The sequence below is a fragment of the Hippocampus zosterae genome, chromosome 5 (genome assembly GCF_025434085.1).
Source record: "Hippocampus zosterae strain Florida chromosome 5, ASM2543408v3, whole genome shotgun sequence".
In the NCBI taxonomy this organism is placed as follows: Eukaryota; Metazoa; Chordata; class Actinopteri; order Syngnathiformes; family Syngnathidae; genus Hippocampus; species Hippocampus zosterae.
In genome coordinates, this window is record NC_067455.1 from 15,321,069 (window position 1) to 15,348,322 (window position 27,254).

Consider the following 27,254-nt stretch of genomic DNA (forward strand, 5'->3'; position numbering starts at 1 on the left):
ATCAGGTCTTGCCAAGGTTCTGACAAATGACGGGTTAAAGTAGACGGAGACAGGAGGTGGAGCGGGAGCATATGTTGGAGAGAAGACAGAGATAGGCGAAGATAGAAAGGCTTAGTGGGTGAGAAAATGTATTCACAGGTGATGAAATGTGGCGATCCAAAGCAGGAATCAAAAGAAGGGTGTTAAAAAGTAAAGAAAACACGTAAGTGCCTGTGATCTTATAGAGGATGTAACTGAAGCATCATTTGGCTGGGCATAGACACATGTGAGCCGGAGTACTCTACCAGTCAAACACAAATTTAGACATTGACGTCAGATGATTTGAAAGTATTCATGATCTGAGTTTGGATTCCTGTTACAGACCGGCTTATGGAGGAAAGTTCTGCGAAGGCGCCTCTCGGTCATATAAGCTGTGCAACACTCACGATTGCCCCCAAAATGCTGTTGATTACAGAGCACAGCAATGTGCTGAGTTCAACAGCAAACAGTTCAGAGGATGGCACTACACCTGGAGACCATACACTAGAGTGGACGGTAAGATGATATTCTCTTTTCACATCAGAGGGGACAAAAGTCACATCAAAATCAGTTCAAGAATTGCTTTTTCATGAGCCAACTTAGTGTCCCCGTATCATGAACAAGAAATTTTGGACCTCGTGATGGAGGCTTGTTCTGTGAAACAGCGCTCAAAAGTGACAAGTATTCGCCCCAACCAGATCAAGATGTATGCAAGCTTTACTGCTTTGCTGAAGGTTATGACTTCTTCTTTGCCCTGGCCAGCAAAGTCAAAGATGGTACACTTTGCTCACAAGACAGCTCTAACGTCTGCATCGATGGCCTGTGTGAGGTAATCGTTTTCCTTCTTCCAGGTATGTCATGTTCCGAACATAGTCATCACGTGTTGCTGTGTTTTGAAGACAAAAATGGAAGGGAACTGCACTCAAGACATTTCTCCTTTTTTCACAAATGATTCAAACACCCTGAATAAGTGAATACTGTACATAATGAGGGATGAATATGACAACAGAGTTTTGTTCAACAGAGAGTGGGCTGTGACCGTGTGTTGGGGTCCTCAGCTGCACTTGATGTTTGTGGAGTGTGTAAAGGAGACAACTCCACCTGTAAGACCTACAAAGGACAGTACACAAAGCAGCATCATACTAACCGTAGGTCATTTTTAAATTTAATTTTATTTATTTTTTAGATGGAAACTTTTCAAAACTCTTCATACTCAAATTTCATCAACCAACATTTTATTATTTGGTGGCTAACGCAGAAGCAATTTGTATGATACAGGTACCTTTTAGTTTGGAGGGTTCTTTGCCACTGCATTTTATGTTTTTCTTATTTTACGTAGTATTACGTTATCGGAGTTTATCTCAGCAGGTGAGATATTTGCATATTTGGGAAAAATAACAATATTGTAATAGGACACTGTAGTTTTATTGAATCTTCAAAAATCCAAACCAATGCATGCTATTTGTTTTATTATATTATATTTTTGATACATTTTAATAACATTAAAAAAATAAGAACATAAAGGAGAAACAGTTTTCATGTTTATTAAAAAGTGCCTTCATTAATTTCATTGAATAATACTTTTTAAAAGGTACACTATACAGTAGGTATAATTTCAAAACACACCAGCCATTGTTTGACTTTGGGCTTACAGCTTTATTAAGTTTACACTTAGTAAAGTCAATTTCGATTATCCTTTTTTTCTGACTGCACCATCCTGACTTATATTTTGCTGTGCTTTCTGACAGAGTACTATGGTGTGGTCACCCTTCCAGCAGGGGCTCGCTCTATTCGTGTTGTAGAATTGAATACATCAAGCTCCTACTTGGCAATGAGGGACACCCAGAGGCGTTACTACCTGAATGGACATTGGACGGTGGACTGGCCAGGCAGACATCCCATCGCGGGAGCCATTTTCGAATATAAAAGACCTTACAATAGACCAGAGAGCCTCATCTCAGCTGGACCCATTAATGAGACTCTGGTTATTGAGGTAATCAATTGCTTCTCTATGGTCGAACTGTAGATCTATTGTTTGGATATAAGTTGTTGTGCAGCAAATTTCAGCTATTTTTGGTTTTGTTTAGTTTTTCTTCACTTACATTGCACTAGAATGTGTGACATTTTTTTTCAGATATTGTTGCAAGGCTTGAACCCAGGTGTACATTGGGAATACACTCTGATGAAAACTGATGAAGCAAGGAATCAAATCAAACACAATTACACATGGGCCATCATACGCTCCAAGTGCTCGGCATCATGTGCTGGAGGTACATTTATTTGGTTTTTACATGACAAATGTCAAAACTGTAATCCACGGATGGGAAAACTAAATGATGGAAGGGGCCACAATTTTTCATCAGCAATACTCCGTGGCCTCATAGGAAGGACCACGTACGGCCTAACCAGATGTATGACAAAAAATGCCATTTTAAATATGGACAACATTTGTACATATGTCTGTTTTTACTGACCCCATATACATTTTAGTATTTTAATCTATTTCCTTTTTCACAATACATTTCTCAATACATGTATGAAAAACGGGCGGCCCGGTATCCAGTGGTTAGCACGTCGGCTTCACAGTGCAGAGGTACCGGGTTCGATTCCAGCTCCGGCCTCCCTGTGTGGAGTGTGCATGTTCTCCCCGGGCCTGCGTGGGTTTTCTCCGGGTGCTCCGGTTTCCTCCCACATTCCAAAAACATGCGTGGCAGGCTGATTGAACCCTCTAAATTCTCCCTAGGTGTGAGTGTGAGTGCGGATGGTTGTTCGTTTCTGTGTGCCCTGCGATTGGCTGGCAACCGATTCAGGGTGTCCCCCCGCCTACTGCCCGAAGACAGCTGGGATAGGCTCCAGCACCCCCCCGCGACCCTAGTGAGGATCAAGCGGCTCGGAAGATGAATGAATGAATGAATGTATGAAAAACCGAGCCTTGTCATTTCTGCCATTAAGTGGTGAATGGTGATAGCACAACTTAAAATTATTCTATGGAAACACGCTATTCGCGGGTGCACGGGACCGGCTGGCCCGCGAATAGGAAAAATCCATATTGGGATGACACCAACTAAAATGCATTGAAAAATATTATTACTATAATTTAATTGTATCCTCCCAAAAATATTGTGATAAACCTCTAACATATATTTTCCATGAAAAACGGGGTTTTCCCCTGATCCCAAAACACCCCTTAAAAGAAATATATTTATTTAAAATATTCAAAAAGTATGCAGGGCGCAAGTCTAGCGCAGTCTGACTGAGCGCATGGGTCAAATTTTCTTTTGTTTGGTATTTTGCTAGACTTTGCATCGGTAAATATGTGTGTAATCGGGCATTTGTGCTTTTGAGCGCTCTTGTGGGATTAAATGTCCTCGCAGCATCCCTCACTTGCATCAAAACCAAGGGAGTACAGAGCGTACGCCCGAGTACGATGTGCTTGACATGAGTATATCAAAATTACACTCGCTGGAGTTCTTGCATGACATTGGCACATAAACTGCAATATCTCCCCTTCCGGATGACGGAGTCGGCCATATGTGTGACGTTCAATTTGAGAAGGCCTTGCACCGCTCGATCGTGCAACCGTGTTTGACTCTCCCATCAACAATCATGTTTCAGCATCCGACTTTCGCATCCCGTAGCCGACTATATTATCGGTGCATGATCGTCCGATCAACGAAAACTGCACCGCGTGACCGACACACTGTCCCTCACTACTCCTTCTACCCAATTCCCCACCCAACCCCATTGAGAATTATTTGTTGATAAGCGAACGCCACCATCGACGACTGCCCTATTTTCCGGACTATAAGTCACATTTTTTTTCATAGTTTGGCTGGGGGTGCGACTTAGACTCTGGAGCGATTTATGGGTCAAATTATTAACACATTCTTACTGGTATATCATTTCACATGTTATTTTCACATTCAACCACAAAAGGCCGCTCTAGATCTGTATTGATAAAACCACGATGATTCTGACGTAAGTGACGTAAAAGAGGAAGCGATGCATCTTCTACCTTCGGTGTTGGTGGAGTTGCTTTAAAGTGACACAGACGATGAAGATTCCATTGGATTTAGTGATTTGGAGTGACATTGATGGTTCGGTGAACTTGTCAGCATGTTCTTTATTCTATAGTTATATGGATAACTCTTAATATGTTACTTGGACATACCAGGCACGTTCTCAGTTCGTCGTTTATGCGTCATGTAGCGTTAGCATATCGTACACTTATTCACCGTGTTGTTTTCTATTTTTATTTTAAATTGCTTTTCCAGATGACATGTATGTTCTTGGTGTTGGATTTTATCAAATAAATGTCCCCCCAAAATGTGATGTATACTCCAGTGCGACTTATATGTTTTTTTCCTTCTTAATTATGCATTTTTGGTTGGTGCGATGTATAATCCGAAAAATATGGTATTCCCAGGCTGAATTTTGGTCCGAGCACATGCCTAACACCACCTTTAATCTTCCATTTTAACCAAGCAATGTTTGCCATACATTGATGAAAAGGGCAGTTTGCAATTGAAGGAACAAACTCACATGGCTCACACTCTAGTGATCTCTAATAAGGCCTTGTAGGTTAATTGGAGAGGTCACCGTTCCCATCATTATCTAAGGGACATTAGCTGTTCCTTGATGGGACAATGTGGTCGACTATACACGTATAAACACAAAGAAGCAAGCACACACATGCATGACTCTGACCAGTGACTTTTGTCTCCCAGTGGCCTACTAATTGCCACACCGACACACATTTGCACACCTGCTCAAATCACTGAGCTTGCCTGAAAGTTCGAAGGTCAGTGTGCAAAGTTTACATGTCACTATAAAACTTGCATTTGTGTCGATACACTTGCTGGTTTTGAAGAATGTGAACAAAGCCCCCACGCAGTGTAGCGTTTTTATGAAGTGATCCTCGCCCTGGTCTTTTCCAGTCCATAATATCAACCTCCACCGCTGTGTGTAGGCCATTAGGTCGGGGCCTTTGTTTTATTAAAGAGGTCTGAATATACTACATGCAAAATGGGGCTTAATTGTCATGTTGCATATTTAATGAAAGGTAAATAGGTATTTTTATGTCTTTTTGTATTGTATGTTTTGTACTCATTTATGGTACTTTGAATGCTAACTATGGCAAAATGTTCCCATGCAGGCCAAATGAACACCAAGCCAGCATGTTACAAAGACATGCGAGTGCAAGTGAATACATCATACTGTAATCCTAGATCGAGGCCAACTACTGGAATGATGCCTTGCAACACCCAACCATGCCCTGCCAGGTGACTCCTTCGCAGACAAGGGTGATGCGGCTTAGTTTTAAGTGATTCACTTCACAAGCCGCCAACCTATTTGTTTTGATCTCTATCGCACTAAATTATTGGCTGTGACTGTGTACAAAAATAAATGTGATTGCACAAATTAATATCAATGCGTCAAAAAAAAGAACAAAAAAAAATCACAAAATTATGCCATTATTTTTTCTCAATACACATTGCACACACAGAAATGCACATAGACAAGGGCAGCAGTCCCCAAATGTTTTAGTGCCACTAGCCATTTTTAAGTGAGGACATGAGGACACTCACCATGAGTGACACTTCAACGAGCCATGGCCATTAGGCGCATTACAAAAAGTATTAGGACACTGACAGTAACAACACAGTGCAGTGTCCTGACATTTGTATTTTTAACGTTAATAATAGCAAAACCTCATGTTTCTATGACTTTTCAAACAACCTTCTATGCCATTTGTCTTGAGTTCCAGAGCTTGGGACGCTTGAACAGACGCCCCATGAATAACCTTTTCCTCCATTTTCTCCATGCCGTTTTTAACGTACAACTCCGCCAACATTTGAATGGTTTCATCGTGTGCCCAAATTAAAAATAAAAAAGCTACATCATACTGTCACAACAGCCATGGTGACAGGTGCATCCCTCGTGCATGCACCACCCGCTGCTGCAGCACAGCACTGTGTCGTTAAGCAGCACATACACGATGGAATAGGTGATGGCACACTGCTTAGTGCAAATTGCAGTGTGAAAAGGCCTTAACACATTGATACGGGCCTACTAACCTGTCCATTTTTCCTTCCTGCTCTCTCACATTTCCTCACTGCTATGTGCATGTGGCCTCTCCAATTGCCACACATCTGCTCCAATAAGAATAATAAAATAAAAAAACAATGTCAAGCAGAGACTGATTCTCCCACCCTTTCCCGGCCTAGTAAAACACCTGATGAATAATGTCGCCTTTCTTTCCTTTCATATGCATGTAATGTGAAAATGATTTGTATTTTGGCTAACACATTTGATTTATGAGAGAAGGGAAGTTCCACTTGGATGTTATGTTTATTTTCAACATCCTTTATCCAATTTCCGATGAAACCTCACAAACTGTCAGCACTGATTAGCTTCTGTGTTTGTTTGGAACAGAGGAAGGACCGTTTCACATGTGGATCTAAGCAGATAAACATAACATTAACCCAATGAATATCCTAAGAGACTTTATTTTGATATTGGCATTTGAGTAGAATGATAATGCACTGCTCACTTTGTTAGGCAATAAAAAAGAAAAAATAGTATTCAAACTTTGAGTCTTTCTATGTATTGTAGAACATGGATTGACCTTTGATGTTTTTGCATTCATAAATGACTTTTCCCAGTAATGGTCATCCGATACAGGACAATGTTACGTTTAAAGTTTACTTTTGAGTAACATCTTAACATTCTTAATAGCCATACAAATGTTATTTGTCAATTAGCCTCTGTTAACCCATCCATCCATCCATTTCTTAATCCGTTTACCCTCACAAGGGTCGCGGGCGTGCTGGAGCCAATCCCATCTGACTTCGGGACAGTAGGCGGGTAGACCTTGAACCGGTTGCCAGCCAATCACGAGGCACACATAGACAAGCAACCATTCACACTCACAATCACGCTTAGGGACAATTTCGAGTGTTCTATTAACCTGCCATTCATGTTTTTGGAATGTGTGAGAAAATGTTTGTTTGTTTGTTTTACATGTTTTTATTTTTACATGACCTGGAAATGTGATCCAGATTTGAACATACTTATTGTTTTGGATAATACATATATAACCCTGTATTTTTTTTTTTTTATGAAACCAAAAGAAAAGACAAAAAAGTGCAGTGCGCTTCTGTAGAGTCTCCTGGTGCGGTTGCATTTATTCAAGGGAGTAGACATACATACAACCCACCTGCACATAAAAGCGCATCATGACTGGAAAATGTCCTTTAATTTGTCAGCTGTGGTCTGCACTGTATCATGAAAGGTTAGGTGCAGAGCAGAAAGAAAATTGATGGATGACACACTTGGGATGAGACTAGTTCGTGTGGTTTTATTGATGAAAATGTTTCTGGAAAATATCTTTAAATCCAGCTGTACAAGACATTGATATAGATTAATCCGGAATTACACAATATTTAAATAAAAGTACTGATTGAAATTTAGGTTAGTATTGTAGACTAATTGCTGCAAAAGTAGTGCATGTGTAACTTCCACGGAGTCCTAGTGTTGTGCTCAATTCTACACTATCTAAGACTTGCCAGGACAAGAACTCATTGTGACCAAGACAAGACATAGACCTTTGGAGATCGAGACTGAGTCAAGACCAAGACGGAAACAAGCCGAGTCATGGCAAGGCCGAGATCATAAAAAGTTTAAAAACCAAGATAAAGATAAAAGCAGTGTTCTCGCATCAATGTTTTAGTATTTTAAATACCCATACAGTTGACAGTCAAAAACAGTCTCTTCAACTCTTTTGAAGCACAACATGCAAAAAATTTCAAATCTTATTTATTCCAATGTGAGGGAACACTCTGACATGTACCAGACATGTTCTGAATATCAATATCATTTGTGAAAAGACGTTAAGAACAGGCAAACAGTGGGTGCAAATGAAATGCAATTAAAGGCGCTATTAGCGGCCATAGTTCATTATTTTTGGATTCACCCCTCAGTCAGAACACTGTGTGTTCATAACACATAAATTGAAGGTATTTGTTTTTTGACCAAGCGTTTCTCCTTATTATCACATAGATGAAGTTGAAGAATAGCAAATGAGTACTGCACAAATCCACAGTTCATCCAGTCAGAGACAATACCAAGACTTTTTGGAGTTGAGTCCGAGACAAGAACTTGAGCTTCAAAATGTGGACTTGTGACCAAGACCGTACCGAGTGTAACAACACTCTCAACACACGCCAACCTGTCGCTGTTCACTCCAGTGGGGGCATTCAACTCAGATATATTAGACGCCAATCTCTAAAAAATAACAAAAACATTTATCAATCTTTGACAGCTGCTGTTGACGCTTCAGATCCATTGGGGCTCTTCTCTAAGTGCTCCTACGTAGTCTCTTAGCTGGGGTCTGAAATGTTCGCCAAATTGTTGCAAATAAAGTGGGCGTTGCTGAAAATCTGTGCTTTTAAAAATGACAGGATTTCAGACACTGACCTCATCTTGCCTGTGGATGTCTGAAAAGAATTGATATTGAATGTTTTTGGACATGTTGTGACCAAGGTATTGCATAAAAAAAGTCTTGATCAAGAACATGGCCAAGATTAAAACAATGGGCCTCTGATGTGGCAAGTTAGTGTGCTATGTATACAGCTACTTTTTCTCATGAGAACGTAATAAGACATTTTATAATAATAATAATAATAATAATACATTTTATTTGTGGGCGCCTTCTAGAAACTCAAGGACACCTTACAACAAGCAGTTAAAATCACGAATACAATGTTAAAAACATTTTAATGAAAATGAACTATTTAATCAGGAACTGTGTCCAACAACATAACTATCATTATAGCATGAAGTGTCAAAATATCAAGCAAGGGTCATCACATTTATTTTTCAAAAATTCGGGATAACCTGTTTATTTATTTTTAGCTAACTTGCTGGTGTGTCTTAGATCACTGCCAAGCTACAGAATCCAAGTGCACTACAGTTTGAGGTTACAAACGAAAATGGCCAAGAAGATTCTCCCTCAGGAAATATGACCGGTAGTTCAGCTTTACAGTAATCCCTCGTTTATCGCGGTTAATGGGGACCAAAACCACCCGCGATAAACCGCGACCCCCCTCCCCCATATAGGTACATGTACAAAGTATTTATAAAGCCAAATGTAATGGTATACTGTACATGCATGTAGAAGTAAATTTTGAAGTAATTAACATGACATAATGCTGTATACTAATAGGTTTAAACATTGGATTGGCTTGGATTGGAGACACATTTGTCAAATGTGCTGTATGTATACAGCACAGATGACATTTCTTCCCTCTCAACATAAAACAAGAAACAAGAGGATGTATAAATTAGGTTAGTTTATGAATAACAAAATACAGTAAACATATACGTGTAGTACTGTATATGTTGCTCTATGTGACTCGCTGTTGTTTTGCTGACTTCCGCTGCTTCTCGCGGACCTTTTACGGACTTTTTGCAGACTTCAAAAAAAAAAATTATGAATATGTTTGGAAAAATCCGCGATGCACTGAAGCCGCGAGAAACGAACTGCGAAATAGCGAGGGGTCACTGTATAGAGTAGCAGACATACTATTTAATTCAAAGCTCTCTAACAGGCTCTGCATGTGCCATATTTGATCTTTTTTTTTTTATTAAGATCTTGTATTTGACCTTGTAGATTTTACCAGCATACCGAATCATAGCACTGAGTGATGACATGTTGGGTGGAGTTTACAAGGTTGACAGGGGATATCGAAGGTGGGGTGTGGGAGAACATGACAAACCCCTATGATGACGGATTCAGACACTTGCACTTTAGTTTGAGGTCACAAGATGTATTGCCAGCTCGCTTTTAATTAGTGTCTGAACAAAGATGAAGTAGGTATGCAGTAAAAAAGTCAAAATTATGCACATGGCTGTTTCACAATCGGAAAACAATGGGTTTTAAAAATTGTGAGTCAAAGACGGTAAGTATTGTAGCACTTTTGTTAAGTAGGCTAAACTAAATATGATTGATAAAAACCACATGTGGTAATGTTTACCTCTCGCAGGGATGAGCGGAGAGATAAGAAAAGCAGGGTTTAAAAACACATGGCTTTCAGTTCCAGTCAAAAAGCTTTGAGTATGGATTGTTTTGACTTGCTCTAAAGCCAGTCAGCCATGAACAAATGTCTAACTGCTTGGCGAGTTAAGCCTGTGGGCCATATTATATGCAATGTGTCAGGTGTCAAAGACGGCATAAAAAAAGAAAACCCAAAAATCTCATGATTACAGTAGTGGATTATCTTTCTTGTCAGTGCCCTCCCGATTTCCTTTGTACTTTCACAGGATTATTGTTCACTGTTGTGGTAACAAGTTACAGGTAGGAATTTTGGCTCAGGCATTTCTGTGTTGTGTTAAGCATTATACAAATGAAATGAATGGATGGATCATAATGGACACGAGATAACCAAGGTAGTTGTTATAAAAATTCTAATCCTCAACTGGTCTTTTGTTTTGCACAAGTCACAATTTAATAGTTTCTTGAATTATAATAAATAATGTCATTTTTCAAAATACATACAGTACATTTTTCAGTGTAGATTGCTTGAGGTAGGAATTTATTTTTTATAACTTTGCTGTGTGAGTTTTGTCTTTTGCATGTTTATGCAACTACGTTTTTTAAACAACTTTTTTTTTCCTTTTGAAAAATTATACATGCAAATGTCAACACTGACAAAGTAATCTCCTTTCACACAGAGTTGCAGAAACAACTAGGGTGTAATTTGCATGGAAGATGAGTACCACGTGCACGCTTACCACCTGCTTGACTGCTCGATTTTTCTGCCATTTTGAAACGTGTCAAACATTTTAACAGTGTTCAGTTTTTAAAACGCTGATCTTGTTCAATTGTTTATTGTTCACCATCTCCCACTCCAAGTTCCAGATAAATCGTAATGCCCAGTTGACAATAATTTTCTTCTCAAACAAAATCACAAAAGTCTACCATTTCATAAAATACCACTCCATGAGCAATAGTTCGTTCTGGTTTTGCTCAGCGTTTGACAGGGGTACCGTCATCACTGAAACAAAATTGTTGTCCTTATCATGCTGTCATTTGTGAATTCCGGCCATATGCATAAGGGATTGCGAGGCTGGCTTGTTGACTCAGCAGGCAATGTTGTGTTTTCCCAGCTGGTCTGTGGGTGTATGGGGAACATGCAGTCATAGCTGTGAAGGAGGGGAGCAGACACGGCAGGTCCGGTGTGTCCGAAGAAGTCAAACCAAAGATGACATCCTTGCTGACTCCCACTGTTCTCAACTGACCCCAGCCAGGAGGCAGGCCTGCAACACCCACAGTTGTCCACCGGCTTGGACGACGAGCCCGTGGTCACAGGTGAGCATGTGTCATTAATATGTGAAAGTCACCTTGACATCCATAGTATCTGTGTGCCAAACTGATGTGAGACAAGTAAAGAACAAATAAAAGTAAAACTACACTTTTCTCAATGTAGCACCACAACTCTCCCTGCACTGGCTCGGCACATTCAGGTCTTAAAAGAGCTCGAACATGCTGGGAAGTCGCCGTGTTTTATGACTATGGTCTCAATAGCTTTAGACTCTCAACAGGTCCATTGAGATCTACTCTGTTGCAGCCTCCGTCCAACTCCTACGCAAAGTTTTGGAATCCCAAATAACTGCACTACTTAACACAAGCGGGGTTCTTCCGCCCTGATGCGCTGTGCCACTACGGTGACTCATTCACTTGGATATGGCAAAACTCTTTCAAGATGTTGATAACGGTACTTGGCGCCAATCTATTTCTATTAAAGAATATATTGAGGAAATAATGGGTCACTCTTTGGAAAATGTGAATAGTTTTTTACCTTGCCCGTGGTGTGGAAATTATTGTGCTTCACGGAGCTGTGTTAGTGAAGTCTTTACAGGCTTTTTATCTTGATGAATCACAAGATGTTTTTCTTGGTTGACTTGGTCACAGTCTGATGTCACAATGTTGTGAAGTTTCATTTATCTCACTGGCTGCGCAAAGTAATGGCACGGCATTTTGTTGTTTCCAGGGAAGCTTCTATCCAGCATTACGTTTGTCATATTATGCTGTTCATGCATCTATTATTTGCACACAGCTCAAGAAATGACATATGCATTTTGAACGATAGTCAATTCAAGATGACCAATAGCTGAGGCAAAAAGCAGTAAATGTTCAACTGATTATTGAAGTTTTCAGTGTATCCAATCCAGAATGTTGCTTTTAATGTATGCAGTACAGCATCTGTGATACTGTTGTCTCGGACAGTTAGGTTTCAAGGATTTAAAAAAAACAACAACAACAACAACAACAAATATGAGAACAAAAACAAAAAATAATGTATTTTTAATATATTTCATTAATTTCAATCACTTAAAGGAATATCAACTTTCAACCATGATGTATATATATTTTTTGGACCCCACGCAGAGAATTACATACATGCAAGGAGAGATGTCTCTGTGACATGATGGGTAATATTGTTTTCTGTTACAGTGTTCTCACAAATGCGGTAATGGGTTGAGGAAGAGGACAGTGTTGTGTACAAGACTCAACACAGGTAGACAGTCACAAACGCTGCAAGATAGTTTGTGCGTTGGCTTGACGAAACCTGCTGGTCAAGAATCCTGCTTCATCAAACGCTGCCAGAAACAACGCAAAGTCCAGTGGTTTGTCTCAACGTGGCAAGAGGTGATTTTTGGAGGCGCTGTTGGACCTAATATTAAAATATACAGGAATTGTATTATTTTATGTAATTGCAAAGGTGTTTTTTTCCCCCTGTTCCTTTTGTATATTCAGTGTTCAGTAACATGTGACCACGGGTATCAAGCACGTTTCATCAAGTGTGCTGAAAAGGTATGTACTTTAATATGTGTTCATGATACAAACTGAACAACAGATTTTACTGGAAACAGTCTTATTACAATTGCAGCTTCTCATTGATTGTATTATTTCTGGTTCCCTAATTTAAGGATGCAGCCGGCACATACAGAGAACTTGCAGCCAAAAAGTGCCACCACATCCCAAGGCCCAAAGTGGCTCTCCACCGGCGCTGCATCTTAGCAGAGTGTCCAGTGCGTCCAACCCCGTCACTACAGTGGTGGAACGCACATACTCATCCACCTTTACCTCTCCCAAGACCCGAATGGCATGCATCACCTTGGTCTGAGGTATAGAAGAACATTTAGAAACGGACCCCTTTTACCGACTCACATAGGAATCAACCATGCAAAATTTAGTAAAACCAGATTAATGTCACTTATGTGGTCATCTGTCTTTGTGCTAACAGTGTACAGTGACATGTGGAGGTGGAGTACAGGCTAGGATCGTCCAATGCCTGTCCCAGAGGAAACCCTCTTCTGGTTGTGCCCTCCATCTGAAACCACCAATGGCTCAGGCCTGTAACACCAACTTCTGCGTTGACCAAAAGGGTATGGAATCTTCTCTATGACCACAATGTATATACTTACTTATAAATAATAACAATTGCATGATGGATTGCACATTTAATAATATTCAGTTTGGATTAGAGTGTCAGAGAGATATTAATCTCACAATATGGAGTATCATTTTAAAAGTTTAGACCTATGCTCTCTGCAACACACTAAAGCATTGTGGAGCATTTCGACACCCTCATACAAGTAAACAATGTTAACAAATCACTGCAAACACCTCCCTTTATGTGCACTACTGTAACTTTTAACCACAGACATAGCACACTCTTAAAATAATTTGCTTTTTTATTGGTTGTATTGGGTGAACCCAATAGTGTTTAGGCATTTCAGCGACAGAATTTCCCATTTTTTCTTGACAGATTTGGCATGTCGGGATTACTTCCACTGGTGTTATCTGGTGCCACAGCACGGCATGTGCAACCACAAGTTTTATGGCAAGCAGTGCTGTCATTCCTGTTCAAATTCAAACCTGTAATCACGGAAGAGTGACTTTGTTTGTGATGCAGACGGGAAGGTCGTTAAGATCATCAAAAGACCATTCTTGATGTCCATGCTTGAAAGGTTGTGCTGATGTGTGCTCGTGCAAAGCACTAAAACTCTAAAGACAATTCAATGGACGTTTTGGCGAGCTGCACCCACTGAGTCTTTTCCTTGCGATCCTGGACATCTGAAAACAAAAATGTCTTGCTGAGAGTGCTATACAGGAATGTGATCAGAACGGTGCTAAAAGAACTGAGGTCTTTGGAGAAATCCCAGAAAATGTTCTTGTCATGTCTCTCATCTGGAGAAGGCACGTTCAACCATTTGATGCATTCTTGTTGGCACTACAAGGCCTCCTGAATAACAGCTAATGGAAAGGGACATAGCAAAATCATTTTACTTGAAGAAAAAGTCCAAAGTGAACTTGGATTAGCTGGATAAAAATATGATTTTCCATATTCATGAGGTGAAAAAAAAAGGTACTAGTGATACTAGCTGTATACTCAGCGGTGCTACAGTGTTGTTTGTCACCACTGCAAAGTTTCCTGAATGAACAAAAATAACTGTTGACCCATGTACAGTATGTTTGTTATTTATTGGCTTTATGATACACCGTTGCAGGAGAACTGCATTGGGAAGCAGTATAACTCACCTTTTTATTAATCTACCCTTAGTCCTTGAATATTTTGTATCCTGTTTCATAAGAACCTGGCTGAAAAATTGCTCCATTTATAATAGGGATGCACACTTTTTTTATACCAATGAAGCAATGAATTCCTATTTCTCAAGACGGATAACCAATAACCTTTTAACATTTTGAGTTAAGTATAGTTTGTACAAACATGGCTGAATCAAATACTCAAAGATGTGTCCTCTCCAAATATGACAACACCATTACAACAAAAATCCAAAATCAAAAGCTGATTATTTTTCCCGGATTGCACATTTATTATATTTTTGAAACCAGATGCTTTGTATTTAATGGCTTCTCACATATAGTTCAATAGTTCAATGCATGCCAAAAAGATACAGTAAATGCATGTAACATGGCGTATACATACAAACAAGTACACAAAGAAAACGACCTACAACTGAACATGCAGATGAGTGAAAAGCATTGATCACCTCATAGATCCACAGGCCACAAACTACGGCCCGTGGGCCGGATATAGCCAACCTTCACATTTTGCCCGGCCCCCTGCACAATACGAGACATGCATCATCATTTTTTTTCGGTCTGGCCACATGATTGAGACTTATACATGCATAGAATGTAACATTCTATTCCACTTTTCTGCAGTCTGAACCCCGTCCCTTAAAAACAAAATAAAAAAATCCTGGACACACCCAAGATTATGTAAGAGAAAAATTGATTGGTTATTATTTGGAAATAGTGGTATTTATTTCATCCATAGTGTTTTTTTCCTCTATTTTCTGATGTTTTGGTCAGTAACACAAAAAATGTTTTTTTTCCCCTTCCTTGTGGAATACTTGCAGAACATTAGGTGCAAAGAGCATGTAAAATGTCTTCCTCTAAAACAGTGAAGAAAACACACACAATCAATCTTGTATTTGTTTGTTTGATGTGTGCTCACTGTATTGTTTACGACGGGGCATTTTCGGTAGAAAGGAGAGCTTGATTTACACACTAAGTCCCACACAAAATGCTCTGTTTGTTTATGAGAGAACTGACTGCAGAGCTCATTTGAATGAATTTCTCAATGTGAGGGAGGAAGGGGGCTAAATATTTGACTCCGCCCATGTGAACTCTCAACCTTTATGCACCTCCTTTTTTTTTTTTAAACCATGGAGGCTTTAATGATTTGCCGTCTATGACATAATATTGACTGACAGAAACCCATACACTAACCTCACCCATGCAGTGATTGTGCCCTCTATTGCTACTGCACCAAAACTATAGCCATAATGGACCCGAACCTGAACAAAACAGAAAAATAAACTAGATACAACACAAGACTGCGTTTGTAAAAAGGAAATCAAAAAGCACTAGGGAGAAATTTATATAGCGTGTTAAGTGCAGAAACATCAATATTGTGTGTACCATTTTAAAATGCTGCTCATGGTACTCCAGATTCTCATTCTTTGACAATGTCATCGATGAATTGCAGATCGAGCAAATGTTGAATGAAAATAAACAAAAAAATAGACGTCAACAGCTCTGATTAAGATTAAGATATCCTTTATTTGTCCCGCAATGGGGAAATTTACAGTCAAGAGTTCAGAAAGGAAACCACTCGGTAGGGAGAGGGGATCACTAGCTGCAATTGCAGAATGCTTATTCATATTCAGTCAACTGCAAATGAAGAAGTCAAATACGCTCATAGCACATACCAGATTTACATTAAGTACCCTGAACACACACTGAATGACCTTCCACGGCTCGACTCAAAATGGCCGTTTCAACCACTTCCGTCAAACAGTTAAGTTAGCTCCACTCCGACTGACTGAGTGGTGAGAATTTTTTTTATGTTTTAAAAGTTTAAAAACGGAGGAGCTTCGAGTCCGCATTGGCAGAGTCAAGCATTTTGGTCCACCTCACACTAAGCCCTGCCTCAAATTGCACTCTGCAGGGCTATTCAACGGTGAGCGTGCTCAGAGGGGAGTTTTTGACAGGAGTGCATGATTTGTTCACCCAAATGTACCAAATGCAAAGCACAGCTTCAATTAGATTTTCATCTTCGTTCTTGTTTGCTTTTTTTTTTATGTTATCGGATTACTTAATTATCATACATCCCTAATTTATATTAAAATTGAATTATATTGCGATAAAAATAAAAACTGAGATCACAATGATTATAAACAACTATTCATGATTTGACAAATGATCAGTAATAGATGGTAAGTAGGAGTTTTAAGTTACAAGTTTAATTACAATTTTTTACTTTTGATCCCACAGTAAATGACAAAATGTGAGGACAGTGTGGGTATTATGTAAATGCATTGATACATGTTCACTATTGTGTTTTATTTTGGCTGTAGACGAACTGACAGGAAATGGCTTGTGCAATGTTGCAACAATGTTTACAATCTCAATAAAATAATTAAACGTGTCATCCACTTTCTTTTCTTTCTAAAGTGCAGATTTTATTTACAGTTCACATTCATTCTGACTCAAATTGTGGAAATTCAAATGCATGTCTGTTTTATTTAGAGGGACTTTTCACTAACATGACAAACAATTTGTCCTCAGTACGTTGGTGGGCATGGTCGTACAATTCACCCAATGCTCTTTCGTCAAACATCTGTGGGTGCTGTGTAATGTAATTTATGATGCTCATAAAAAGTGTTAGGCTTTATTCATGTATTCCATTTCATGAGAAATGAGCCACACACATTGTCAAACTGAAGTCTCTGGATTTTTTTTTGCCTGCAACCCAGTCAAGTCAAAACTTGATTTAATTGTTTATGTCAAGAGAAGAGAACAACTTGTGTTTGTAGTGAAAAGTAATTTAAGAATATGAGCAGTAGAGCTGGGGCTCAGGATAAATAGTTTTTGTTGATGCAACAAAGCCTTTCAGACAGCAACTTCCTGTAAAACGTCCATTGTGATCAAGATAAATCTGGTAAAAAGCAAAGCATTACTTAAAGCAGGTCTTACTTTCCTCAGGTCAAAACTTTGCTATCTCTGACTACATCTGTTTAGAGAGATTAGTCGTTTCGCCTCAGAGACACGCAGGTGGTCCACTGAAAGACACAGTGATCCTTCCATGAGGATGCACCCACATCAATCACAGCAACTTTAGTTGGATGACACCAACTGAAGATATCCTCCCACACTGGCGACAGGACTTGAGCACTGCACATTTCATGTCACAAAAACAGTTGGAGAAGGTATCTTAGTAAACTCCTGTTTTCAAACAAATAGCAAGCAACCGGTAGACTTAAATGTGTTTAATTTATTACCGTGAATAATCTTTGGTCATGTCATTGACAACAAGCAATGCAGTTGGGTTAAATTTAATTCAAAATCCCAACATGGAATCACAGAATACATTTTAACCGATACACACAACAGCCTAACGACCATGTATGATAATCTCAAAGCAGCCCAACAGATGGTGAAGTTGGGAAGAGGCTATTCATAGTAGGGCTGGACAACTGACCAAAAATGAACTGTGATTTCGATGTTGGCTTCGCTTTCTTTGCTTTCCCTTCTTTTGTTTGTTTGTTTTCCCCTCGTCCTTTACGGGTAAAATCAGGGTACTATGGCTGAAAACGAGCAATTATGGTAAGTCCAGCTCATTTACCCTGTTTACTCTTGTGTTGATTATTATGCACCGTCGCAGTGAAAGAAAGAAAGAAGTGTCGTTATTATTCATCAGCGGTGGGCTTGTGAAGCCCTTTGAGACTATTTTGCGAATAAGGGTTTGACTTGAGCACCTACCCACCGATTTTTGTGCACGTAGTCATGGATCTCAGTGACAGCAACCTGACTGAGGGTTTCGCGTGAAACACAGGGATCCAGAATCCGTACAACAGCACCATCTACTGGTGATATATCTAATGCAGCGCGAGTTGAAAGAATTTACTTTGCTCCAACACCAACAAACTGATTTGCGCTGTGGATGGTGTGCAGTGTACTCGTCATTTTGAATCTGAAATATCATGTACTTGATTATCATTGAAAACTCTTATTTTATGAATTATCCACGTTTAATTTTTGTTTATTTGAACGCCAAATTATCACCAGTAGGGCGTGCTGATGACGCGATGAAAGGGTTTTTTAGCATTTATGTCACTAATACCATCTTTACTGTCAGTCAACAGCATTTCACATAATTAAATCAAATACCATTTTCGGTGGTTGTGTTTCATGCAGGGCATGCGAACGTGTTGTCACGCCCAACAGCATTTCACATAATTAAATCAAATACCATTTTCGGTGGCTGTGTTTCATGCAGGGCATGGGAACGTGTTGTCACGGCCAATAGGTAATAACGGACTGCCAGAACAAAATCGTTTCTGTTCGGGAGACATAAAAACAAACAATGTCCAGCAAAGTAACTCATAGAAAATCAAAATATATCAACACATGTGCGTTAGACATAAATGTAGTCGAGGATTATGCTTGAAGCAGAAGAATGATTATTCTGGCATTTCCGGAAGTTTCCTCAACTGGGTCCTGCCTTGGGTCCTTGGCAACGTTGAAGACGTGAAAATGTGTTTGTTTTGAACCCGTGGCCACTCGCTGTAGACTCAATTAACCTCAATTTGTAAGATTTTTGTTTGTTTGTTTGTGTGTTACATTAGTACCATGATGCCAGGGGACAACCAGACCAAAACTGTAGCAATAGCCTCGGACGCGAAGCCAGCGAATTGTCAGAATTGCTCCCTTTTGCACCAGGTCTGTCACATCAAAGCTTTATAGTTTCACTTTTTTAAATATAAGCGATTGTTTATTAATCTTTGTCACTTTGTGCAGAGCTTAACGGAATACGTGTCATCATTTTTGTCACTGAAACAGAAGATTATGGTTTCGGCGTAAGTATTGATTTATGCACTTGGACGAGAGCACACATTTGGACTATCGGTACACGAAGAGTAGTGATACTGTATTCGCTTAACACATTACAATTTTTCGACAAAAATTGGGTCAAAAACAATTTTGATCATGGACCAACACAACAAGCTACTTTATGTAAATTGCACACCCTGCACAATCATTTTAATTTGGGTACGTATTTTTTAGTGACATGATCACTCTACAACAACAGCACGAAGAGCTACAGAGCCAATTGGTTACTTTGGAGAAAAAAACTGCGGATTACGAATCTGTGCAAGCAGAGTTGGAAGAACAAAAGGTATGTGTTGGGAAATAACAATAAACATAAAAACAATTCGCTTAACTTATATTTGTCTAACCTTTAGAGTAACTTAGATTTGTCCTGACTGTGTTGTTGTTGTTGTGTGTGTGTTGAATGAGAGTACTTTTGTATTTTAATTTAACTGGAAACTGTGTTGTTTCAAATGTGAATTTTACCAACTTGAATTGTTGTAGAAGATTCTTCAGGACTGTGGTCAGATGTCTGAAGAGGTTGACAAGTTAAAGCAAGAAAACAGTATTACATTGGCTCAGTAAGTTGTCATTCCAACAATAATCTTACCATTTATATGATAATGGTTTTAATGAATATTTTTCACTGTTTCCTGCACCTCAGGAATGGGAAGCTTGAAAACCAACTGAAGGCCATTAAAGGTACTTTGAAACACTGCCTTTATGATTCATTTATTAAGGTCACTCTAAACAGTTCTTGTCATTTACAAGTGTCTCTTTGAAACATGTAGAACTCACAGAAACTCAGTCGCTTGAGAATGCACAACTGAAGCGGGAAAAGGCCATGTTAGAAATTGATTTGCTGAATGTCCAAGTAAGTAAAAGTGCACTCTGAAAATGTTTACGACCCTCTGACATCAGTCTGCATGTGGCATGTGAAATACAACATCAGCCTGTCTCTGCAGACATCTTTGAAGAAAACAGAAGAAAATGCAGATAAAGTTGAACAATTATTACAGAATCAAGACAGGATAACAAGCATGTAAGAACATTTTTTTCACATTTTCATTTATGTGCATTTAAGCTGCTGATAACGTACTGTTTTGTCAATCAACAGAAAAGAGAAACTTGCAAAAAGCGTTGCACTGCTTGAAGGTATCTAAAATGCATTCCACCATCAATTTATTTGTGTAAAAACAACATTATAAATATGCCTTGAATTTGGTCCATCAACATGTTCTCTCACCCCCCACCCCCTCCCTCACTTTCAGAATCAGTTTCCCAAAGGAATAATCAGATATCATTACTGAATAAGGAGAAGGTCCAGCTGGAGAGGGACATTTTTGACCTTCAGGTGCAGTATAAGTAGTAATGTTTATGACTGTTTAAACGGAAGGAAGGCAGAGTTTAACCTAGTTACTGGTAATTGAAATACGCATTGTACTTACAGGGACGGCTTATAAAACTGGAGCGAGAAAAAAACAAAGGTAAATATAAGGATATTTTACTCTGAAATGTTTAACACTGTAATTTACATGCATTGACCCCAAGTAAACAGTGAACACTTGCAAACTAGTCTGATTTTTCGCGACCCAGAATACAGAAGTACATCAACTCAGGCAAGACCAGCTCCAGAACATAAAGTTGACAAAGGTGCGCTGATGATATCAATTACTCTACAAACTGTATAACCTTCACTAACCTGCCACAGGTTTAAAATATTTCTTGTGGATTCCATTTTTACAGAAAAGGTTCGAATACTTCTAGAGCATCTATGGGCTTGTGTGGAACCGCAACATCACCAATCAGCCAACTTGTTGCATTTCCATGGTGAGCTCTCATGAGTACACTGACCACTGGAGCTTCCAACTGTTTAATAGTTGTTATGTTCCTGTTTTTTTCCACATAAAGCCTGACGTTTCTTGTAATTTCAGAGCCCACCTCTCAGCAGAGCAACTGTATTCATCAGAGCGATCAATCCCAGACTGCTTTCCACAATACTAGTGAAATCCGAAGATCCTCCACTGAGACCAAATCCTTTGGGACACATTCAAAAACATCTCCACATGTACAAAAAACCAAGAAACAAGCACCTCCGCTAACAAAGAGCACAAAGTCAGAGCAAGAATCCGTTCCAACAAACAACAATCACCTGTCCAAACAAGTCAGACTGAGTGAGGCTTGTGAAACGCCCAGCGCAGAAGAGTTATTGGAATGGTTCAAGCCTCTGCCTCCCTGCTTATCCCCACTGCCTGTAAGATGTTATACAAGTATTTATTTACAATTGCAGTTTTGATCGCGTGCGCGCGCGCACACACACACACATGAAAAAAAAAACATGAATTGAAACATTAAACAACATGAAACATATTTTCATTCCTTGCAGGATAACGGAACACAGTTTATGAAGAAAGGGGAAAGAGAAACAGAACATGCCACACCCAGTCAGTGTCTTAAAGAAAAGGAGTTCCAGCACGTTCTAGCAAAGTCATGCCTTTCTCCAAAACGGCATTCAATAACAACCGGGGAAAGTGTAGGTTTGTGTAATGGAACAACACACGAAATGGAATGCACCTCCAACATATGTGAATCAAGTGTCACAACAGAGCTAAAGGATGAAAGACCCAGCACAAATGATGAGGAAATGCAAATTGAGGATGCTTCTGTCAAGCAGTTAGTATTGTTTACTACGTCAGATAAAGTCGTTTCAGTTGAGAATCCTCCAGCAAGTACTATTAATAATGAGCTGTGCTGTGCAGATCCTCACACTAGTTGTGCTGCCTGTAACGTACACAAAACGGATCACTGTAACACTACAGAATCACAGGAACAAACTGAAGGGCAGCCAATCAAAGATGAGTCTGCTATTACAGAGAAATTTGTCAACAGGGTCTCTGTTGGCAAAATCCACACCACCGTTTGTGTGGAATCCCACAATGTCAACACGGAATTCAACATGGAAGTATTAGATCTGCAGCCAATTACTTTCCTGACTTGCATCAACTCTGTACAGGGCAAAGATGATGTCAATAAGGAACACGTGTCTGAAAAGGAAAACATTCAAGACACAAGTCACTTGCTGCATGAAACTCAAAATGTTCGAGACATAAATCCCCAAAACAATGCAGAGCATCACGGAGAGGACTCGGAAATCCAAGACGGTGACCCATGTATATCACGCTGTGACATGAATTGTAGCATCACCAATGCAGAAAGCGAAGACCTGGTAGAAAATGATGGATTCTGTCCTGCAGACAAACAAGTGCAGGAAGCTCAGCAAACTGTAAGAGCTGTTGGAACACCTACTCTGTCAGGTCCAAGGAGCAACACACCGCCCATGTCAACGATTAATACTGCAGATGAATCCATTGCCAACCAAATACTTTGTGTAACAATTGCTCCACTGACTGATCTTCGGGATGACGAAAGAGAACAACCTCCTTCAGGCACAACTATTAACCTTGAAAGTAAACCTTTGAAGGAAAATGTGCATTTGTTGTGCCATCATTTGAGTCGGTCTCATTTCTCACCCAATGTAAAAACAAATGAGTGTGAAAACCACGCAAAACGAGTGGAAGGGACTGTTGTCAAAGGGTTGCCTCATAACGAACCTTGTGATGGTCAAACAGTCACCGCTATTGAACATACTGTTCTAAATGAGAATGGACAAAGTCAATCAGGGACCTCTGCTGAAATGCCTGACAGAGAGAAGCTCGATATGATCATATCTAGTACATCCGCAGCTGCTCCGGTGGTGAGTGCAACTGCAGAACCCAGTCGGCGGGAGTCCATCTGCGAAGTTCGCTCTGAAATGGGTCCACCCCTCCCTCCTGTCCTCACTCCTCTGAAGACACCTCCAAAGGCAGGCAGACCAATCAATCCAAGGCATGCCATTGGAAAGCTTTCCTTTCCCTCTCCAATGGATAGATTGGCCTCACCTTCCGGTCAGGTCCAGCCCCCTGTGACTCCCAACTGTCAGGGAGTGTGTTCATCTTCAACTCTTAGCAATACCTTTCCTCCAAACGGAGTCCCCTTGTCACCTCTTCAGTTTGGCTCTGCTACCCCAAAACATGCGGTGCCCGTCCCAGGTCGCCTGCCTGATGCGCTAAATTCCTCTTCGCCCACAGCCCCTTGTCCACCGCAAGAGAATTCTATGAGGATTCTGGACAGCATGTACCCAGAACTGTCGGCACGCGCCCGCACATTGAGCATTCTCAGAGGCAACCTTAGCATGAGTTCTTCAGAAAGCGTAGCCTCACCACCATCAACTGACAGTCAGATCTCCAGTTTTACAACCGTCACTTCCACCGCGACTGCTTTCATCAAGACTGAAATGAGAGGAGAAAAACGACCTGCCACAGAGTTGCCTCAGCTTAAAAACAGCAAATCTCCCAGAGCAGATGGCAGCTCTCCAAGTGTCAGCCAAGTGCCAGCCTCCTTGACAAACAGTGGCTATGTTTCAGCATCGTGTCAAACCCCAAAGCTCAAACCGATCACAATTAAGGAAACGGATCTATCAGTGGCGTTGGAAGAACCTGTTGAAAAAAACATTGTCGTCCGCCTTTTGAAGCGTATTGAACATCAAGCCTTCGATTTGTTGCCTGTGATCCAGAGCCACATCCATGTTGGTAACCTGGCCAAAAAACCTGTGCTGAGAGATGAGGAAAAAGAAGTCATTTCTGAGATTTCTCAGAGCGGCTTGGTTAGTATGTTAATTCAGTATTTATTGAGGGGGTACTGTACTGTCATCCATTTGATCCTTGTCATGATATGCATATTTTTACAACTTGATGACAATGCTTGTGTTTCTAGCACGATCGATCTATTCTATTTGATACAACAAAATATACAAAGAGTAACTGTTTTAGTGATGCAACTCGTGAACTTTCTCAAAATGTTTCAATCAGTATTTCAACAGGGCTTCTATCTATCGATCGATCTGTCTTATCTCAAGACCATTTTATGCTTGGTTAGTTTCTTACAAGGAAAGTTTTTTTTGCACATTTGAAGTACATTGTATTCTATGTGATGATAAACTACGGCCATTCTGTGTGGATGTGAACGAGTGTTTTGTTTGTTTTTCCCCTTCACCTGAAGGCAGATGACATGAAGTTGGCCATCCAGAACAAACTCAAAGCAGAAAAGAGGGACATGTGCGAAAAATATGCGCAGGCCCTCTGCAGAGTCTACACAGCCATCTGTCGACAGGAGGGAGACTTTGAAAAGGCTCGTACCTTGGCTTACAGCTTGCTTATTGAAGGTTAGAGGATCCAATTCATGAAACACAACTTGGCAGTCAATTGTGATTGCGCTATGTTGGACTGGATGCATTGTCTATATGTAATGAATTGTCATTTAATATGTTGAAATTACATTTCAAAATAACAAACTTTTTCAAAATAACAGGCTTTGATCAATACATTACAATACCATACGGCGGGTCTTTATTTTTATCGCGCTTTCACAGCAGTTGTACCTGCAACAAAGCGTTTTACAGAAAGGCTGTGTTTCTTTGAAATGGGCAATTCCAAACATTTGACCATTTTCGGCGCCACTTAAAAAATATCCTGTCTTTCCTGTTTCAGATTTTCCCAATGTCGCCAAGCTGATTTTGTTTATCGTGACAACATGGCCCAGTGTTTTGTCTCATAGCAGCCTTATGTGCCAGGCTGTACACACAGTCACTAAACTGAAAGCACCACAAGATCTCGCTAAGTGTCTGTCAGCATACCTTGGATGGGAAAAGGTAAAAGAGGGGCATGAAGCAAAATTTCATAACATGTATAAAACTACAAAAGACAGTACTGTAATTTTTGTTTTGCTTGTCAAAACAGTGCTACAGTATCTAGTTCTGTTGTTGAGTTCCTTTTTGTGTCAATTTGACCACACCTGTTAAAACCGAATCTGTCTGTGCCCCATCAGAGCCCACCTTGTGATATTGACCTTCTGATCTCTCGCTCGCTGTCAGAGATTCGGTCAGGTTCAAGACTGTCTTTCTTGAAACACAATCGATATGGTTCCGACCTGGGAACGGAGGCTTGGGAACTGGTCTTCACTTTGCATCTCCTGTGTGCACAGAAATCATGGAAGTGGAGCTATGACAATATCTTGAGGTACTAAACGCTGGTGCCATTCTGTAAGATTTGAAACTAAAGTATTTGCACACATTGACTCCTTTGTTTCAGAAATACATTTCATTTATCCTCTGGAATGTATTTTCCTTAAATGCTGTAATTTAAGAGTGTTTTTTGACCCCTCACCTTTTTTTATTTTGAAGATTATTTGGGATTGATTGTGACAATTTTACCCCACAAATTGCAATGAATTTATTTGTAGCTTCCCAGTGTGCATTTATATTTATAGTTAGTCCATGAATGCTTAATGCTGGAGCAGTGTGTTGACGATAATGTGTTTGTGACAGTAAAAAGTTGTGGCCACTGATGAACTCCTGGGTATCACAGCCCCGAGACCAGCAAGCACCAATCTCTGATGTGACAGTGGCAACTGTCCTGCGGCTAATTGGTTAGTTATGTTTGATGTTCACCATTTTTTTCCACAATCAACAATGATGCAAATAAAATCCTCTTTGATATATTTATTTTAATTTTTTTTATATACAGGGATCCTAGGTCAGTTAGGAATCAGGGAGAAAAACATTTCTTCCGTGTTAACTGTTGCCAGCATCATCAATACCTTTGGTACGCACAGCCAGAGTGAAGGTATGAATCATGAGTGCAAAAAAAGCAAAATTATCCAGATTATTATCTGGTGTCCCAGCAGCCAAATAAAGTATAATGTGGATTGTAATGCCAATGTTTTTCATGGCCAGCTATACCGTGGGAAGTGCAGTTAGCAGCGGCGTACTGCATCTTCGACTTGTCACCATGCAACCCCAAAGAAGCCCTGGATGCACTTGCAGGATGGCGAGGAGAAGCATCACGAAGTGTTCCCTCTGCCGTCACAAGCTGCATTTTCCAGCTGGCCTCGATCTGCAGACAGGTCAATAAATGAGTGATTCATGCTTCACAAAGACTTCTGGTTGTTTACACAAAAGTCTACATAATTTTGTTTTTAATAATAAAGGGAGTGCAGTCATCTTGCACACCTCCAGTACACGCTTTACAATTTTCAGTCTTTAATGAACTCATACGGTAATGTTGAAGCAGGCCAAATCAGATACCAACGGACTAGTCAATGCTATTTTTGAAGGAGCTTGAAGAGAGCGCTAACTCCAGGTGATGATGTGACCTGAACCACACTGTGCAAAGTTACTAGCATCAAGTTGTTTTGATTAGCTTTACTGTGACACCCTTCTCCAATCATCTGCACGTTGTATAAATTTGATTTTATCCTTTTACTGTGCTTTTCTTTTGATACATGAATGATGATACATGAATGAGGAAAATTAAGTGAAACAAACATTGCATTGTGTATTATTTCTGATTTAATATTTTAATTATTCACACCCTGTGTAACAAGACACACGTTCGTGAAGTTGTGCTGAGGTAAAACTTTATAGACAATGGTAATAATATAGATGTGTGTTTACATCTGACTGCAGTGCGCTTGGAAACGTACCATGTAAATATGTCTGTGGAAAAATCACCAGTAGTAAATATCTGTACAGTTTCAGAGATTATTTATTTTTGCTATTAAAGTCATACATATGTATTACAATCTCTTTTTTATTATTTTCTCACCCAAGACTCGTGTGTGAAGGACTAGAATTAATATGCATTTAAAAATCGCCTACAAAAAAGTACCA

The 27,254-nt window shown here is 39.8% G+C and overlaps 2 protein-coding genes and 1 long non-coding RNA gene across 5 annotated transcripts in view; 2 read left to right on the forward strand and 1 right to left on the reverse strand.

The window, feature by feature from the left end:
- The window catches only part of LOC127600856 (A disintegrin and metalloproteinase with thrombospondin motifs 16), a 40,282-nt gene extending 23,234 nt beyond the window's left edge, over nucleotides 1–17,048 (forward strand). For 2 of the 3 annotated variants that reach the window (XM_052065708.1, XM_052065709.1), the window contains 11 exons: nucleotides 362–534; nucleotides 717–847; nucleotides 1,043–1,166; nucleotides 1,767–2,011; nucleotides 2,153–2,288; nucleotides 5,174–5,300; nucleotides 11,188–11,389; nucleotides 12,536–12,730; nucleotides 12,839–12,895; nucleotides 13,012–13,209; nucleotides 13,329–17,048. In XM_052065708.1, coding sequence (XP_051921668.1) covers nucleotides 362–534; nucleotides 717–847; nucleotides 1,043–1,166; nucleotides 1,767–2,011; nucleotides 2,153–2,288; nucleotides 5,174–5,300; nucleotides 11,188–11,389; nucleotides 12,536–12,730; nucleotides 12,839–12,895; nucleotides 13,012–13,209; nucleotides 13,329–13,490 — 1,750 coding nt within the window. In that variant the 3' untranslated portion in view covers nucleotides 13,491–17,048. The remainder of the gene's footprint in view (nucleotides 1–361; nucleotides 535–716; nucleotides 848–1,042; nucleotides 1,167–1,766; nucleotides 2,012–2,152; nucleotides 2,289–5,173; nucleotides 5,301–11,187; nucleotides 11,390–12,535; nucleotides 12,731–12,838; nucleotides 12,896–13,011; nucleotides 13,210–13,328) is intronic. The other variant, XM_052065710.1, reaches the window with a different exon arrangement.
- A 71-nt stretch (nucleotides 17,049–17,119) lies between these two features.
- Nucleotides 17,120–18,476, reverse strand: LOC127600905 (uncharacterized). The gene is made up of 3 exons (XR_007962439.1): nucleotides 18,380–18,476; nucleotides 17,594–17,791; nucleotides 17,120–17,520 (listed from the first exon to the last, which is right to left on the reverse strand). It is a non-coding gene; the product is annotated as an uncharacterized LOC127600905 (long non-coding RNA).
- Nucleotides 18,477–19,120: 644 nt separating this feature from the next.
- Nucleotides 19,121–27,166, forward strand: ice1 (KIAA0947-like (H. sapiens)). The gene is made up of 20 exons (XM_052065697.1): nucleotides 19,121–19,339; nucleotides 19,418–19,476; nucleotides 19,685–19,796; nucleotides 19,994–20,070; nucleotides 20,154–20,191; nucleotides 20,281–20,363; nucleotides 20,455–20,531; nucleotides 20,607–20,644; nucleotides 20,761–20,843; nucleotides 20,940–20,976; nucleotides 21,086–21,142; nucleotides 21,236–21,319; nucleotides 21,424–21,743; nucleotides 21,876–24,191; nucleotides 24,587–24,749; nucleotides 25,075–25,235; nucleotides 25,412–25,602; nucleotides 25,911–26,011; nucleotides 26,110–26,208; nucleotides 26,319–27,166. The coding sequence occupies exons 1-20, from the start codon at nucleotides 19,250–19,252 to the stop codon at nucleotides 26,498–26,500; spliced, it is 4,368 nt and encodes a 1,455-aa protein (XP_051921657.1). The 5' UTR covers nucleotides 19,121–19,249; the 3' UTR covers nucleotides 26,501–27,166.
- Nucleotides 27,167–27,254: the final 88 nt, after the last annotated feature.

Bases quoted from the DNA above. Each gene is read 5' to 3' on its own strand.
- ice1 (XM_052065697.1), top strand. From the start codon at position 19,250: ATGATGCCAGGGGACAACCAGACCAAAACTGTAGCAATAGCCTCGGAC. The intron at 19,797-19,993 runs GTATGTGTTGGG...GAATTGTTGTAG, and splicing joins CAGAGTTGGAAGAACAAAAG to AAGATTCTTCAGGACTGTGG. The intron at 26,012-26,109 runs GTTAGTTATGTT...TTTTATATACAG, and splicing joins AACTGTCCTGCGGCTAATTG to GGATCCTAGGTCAGTTAGGA.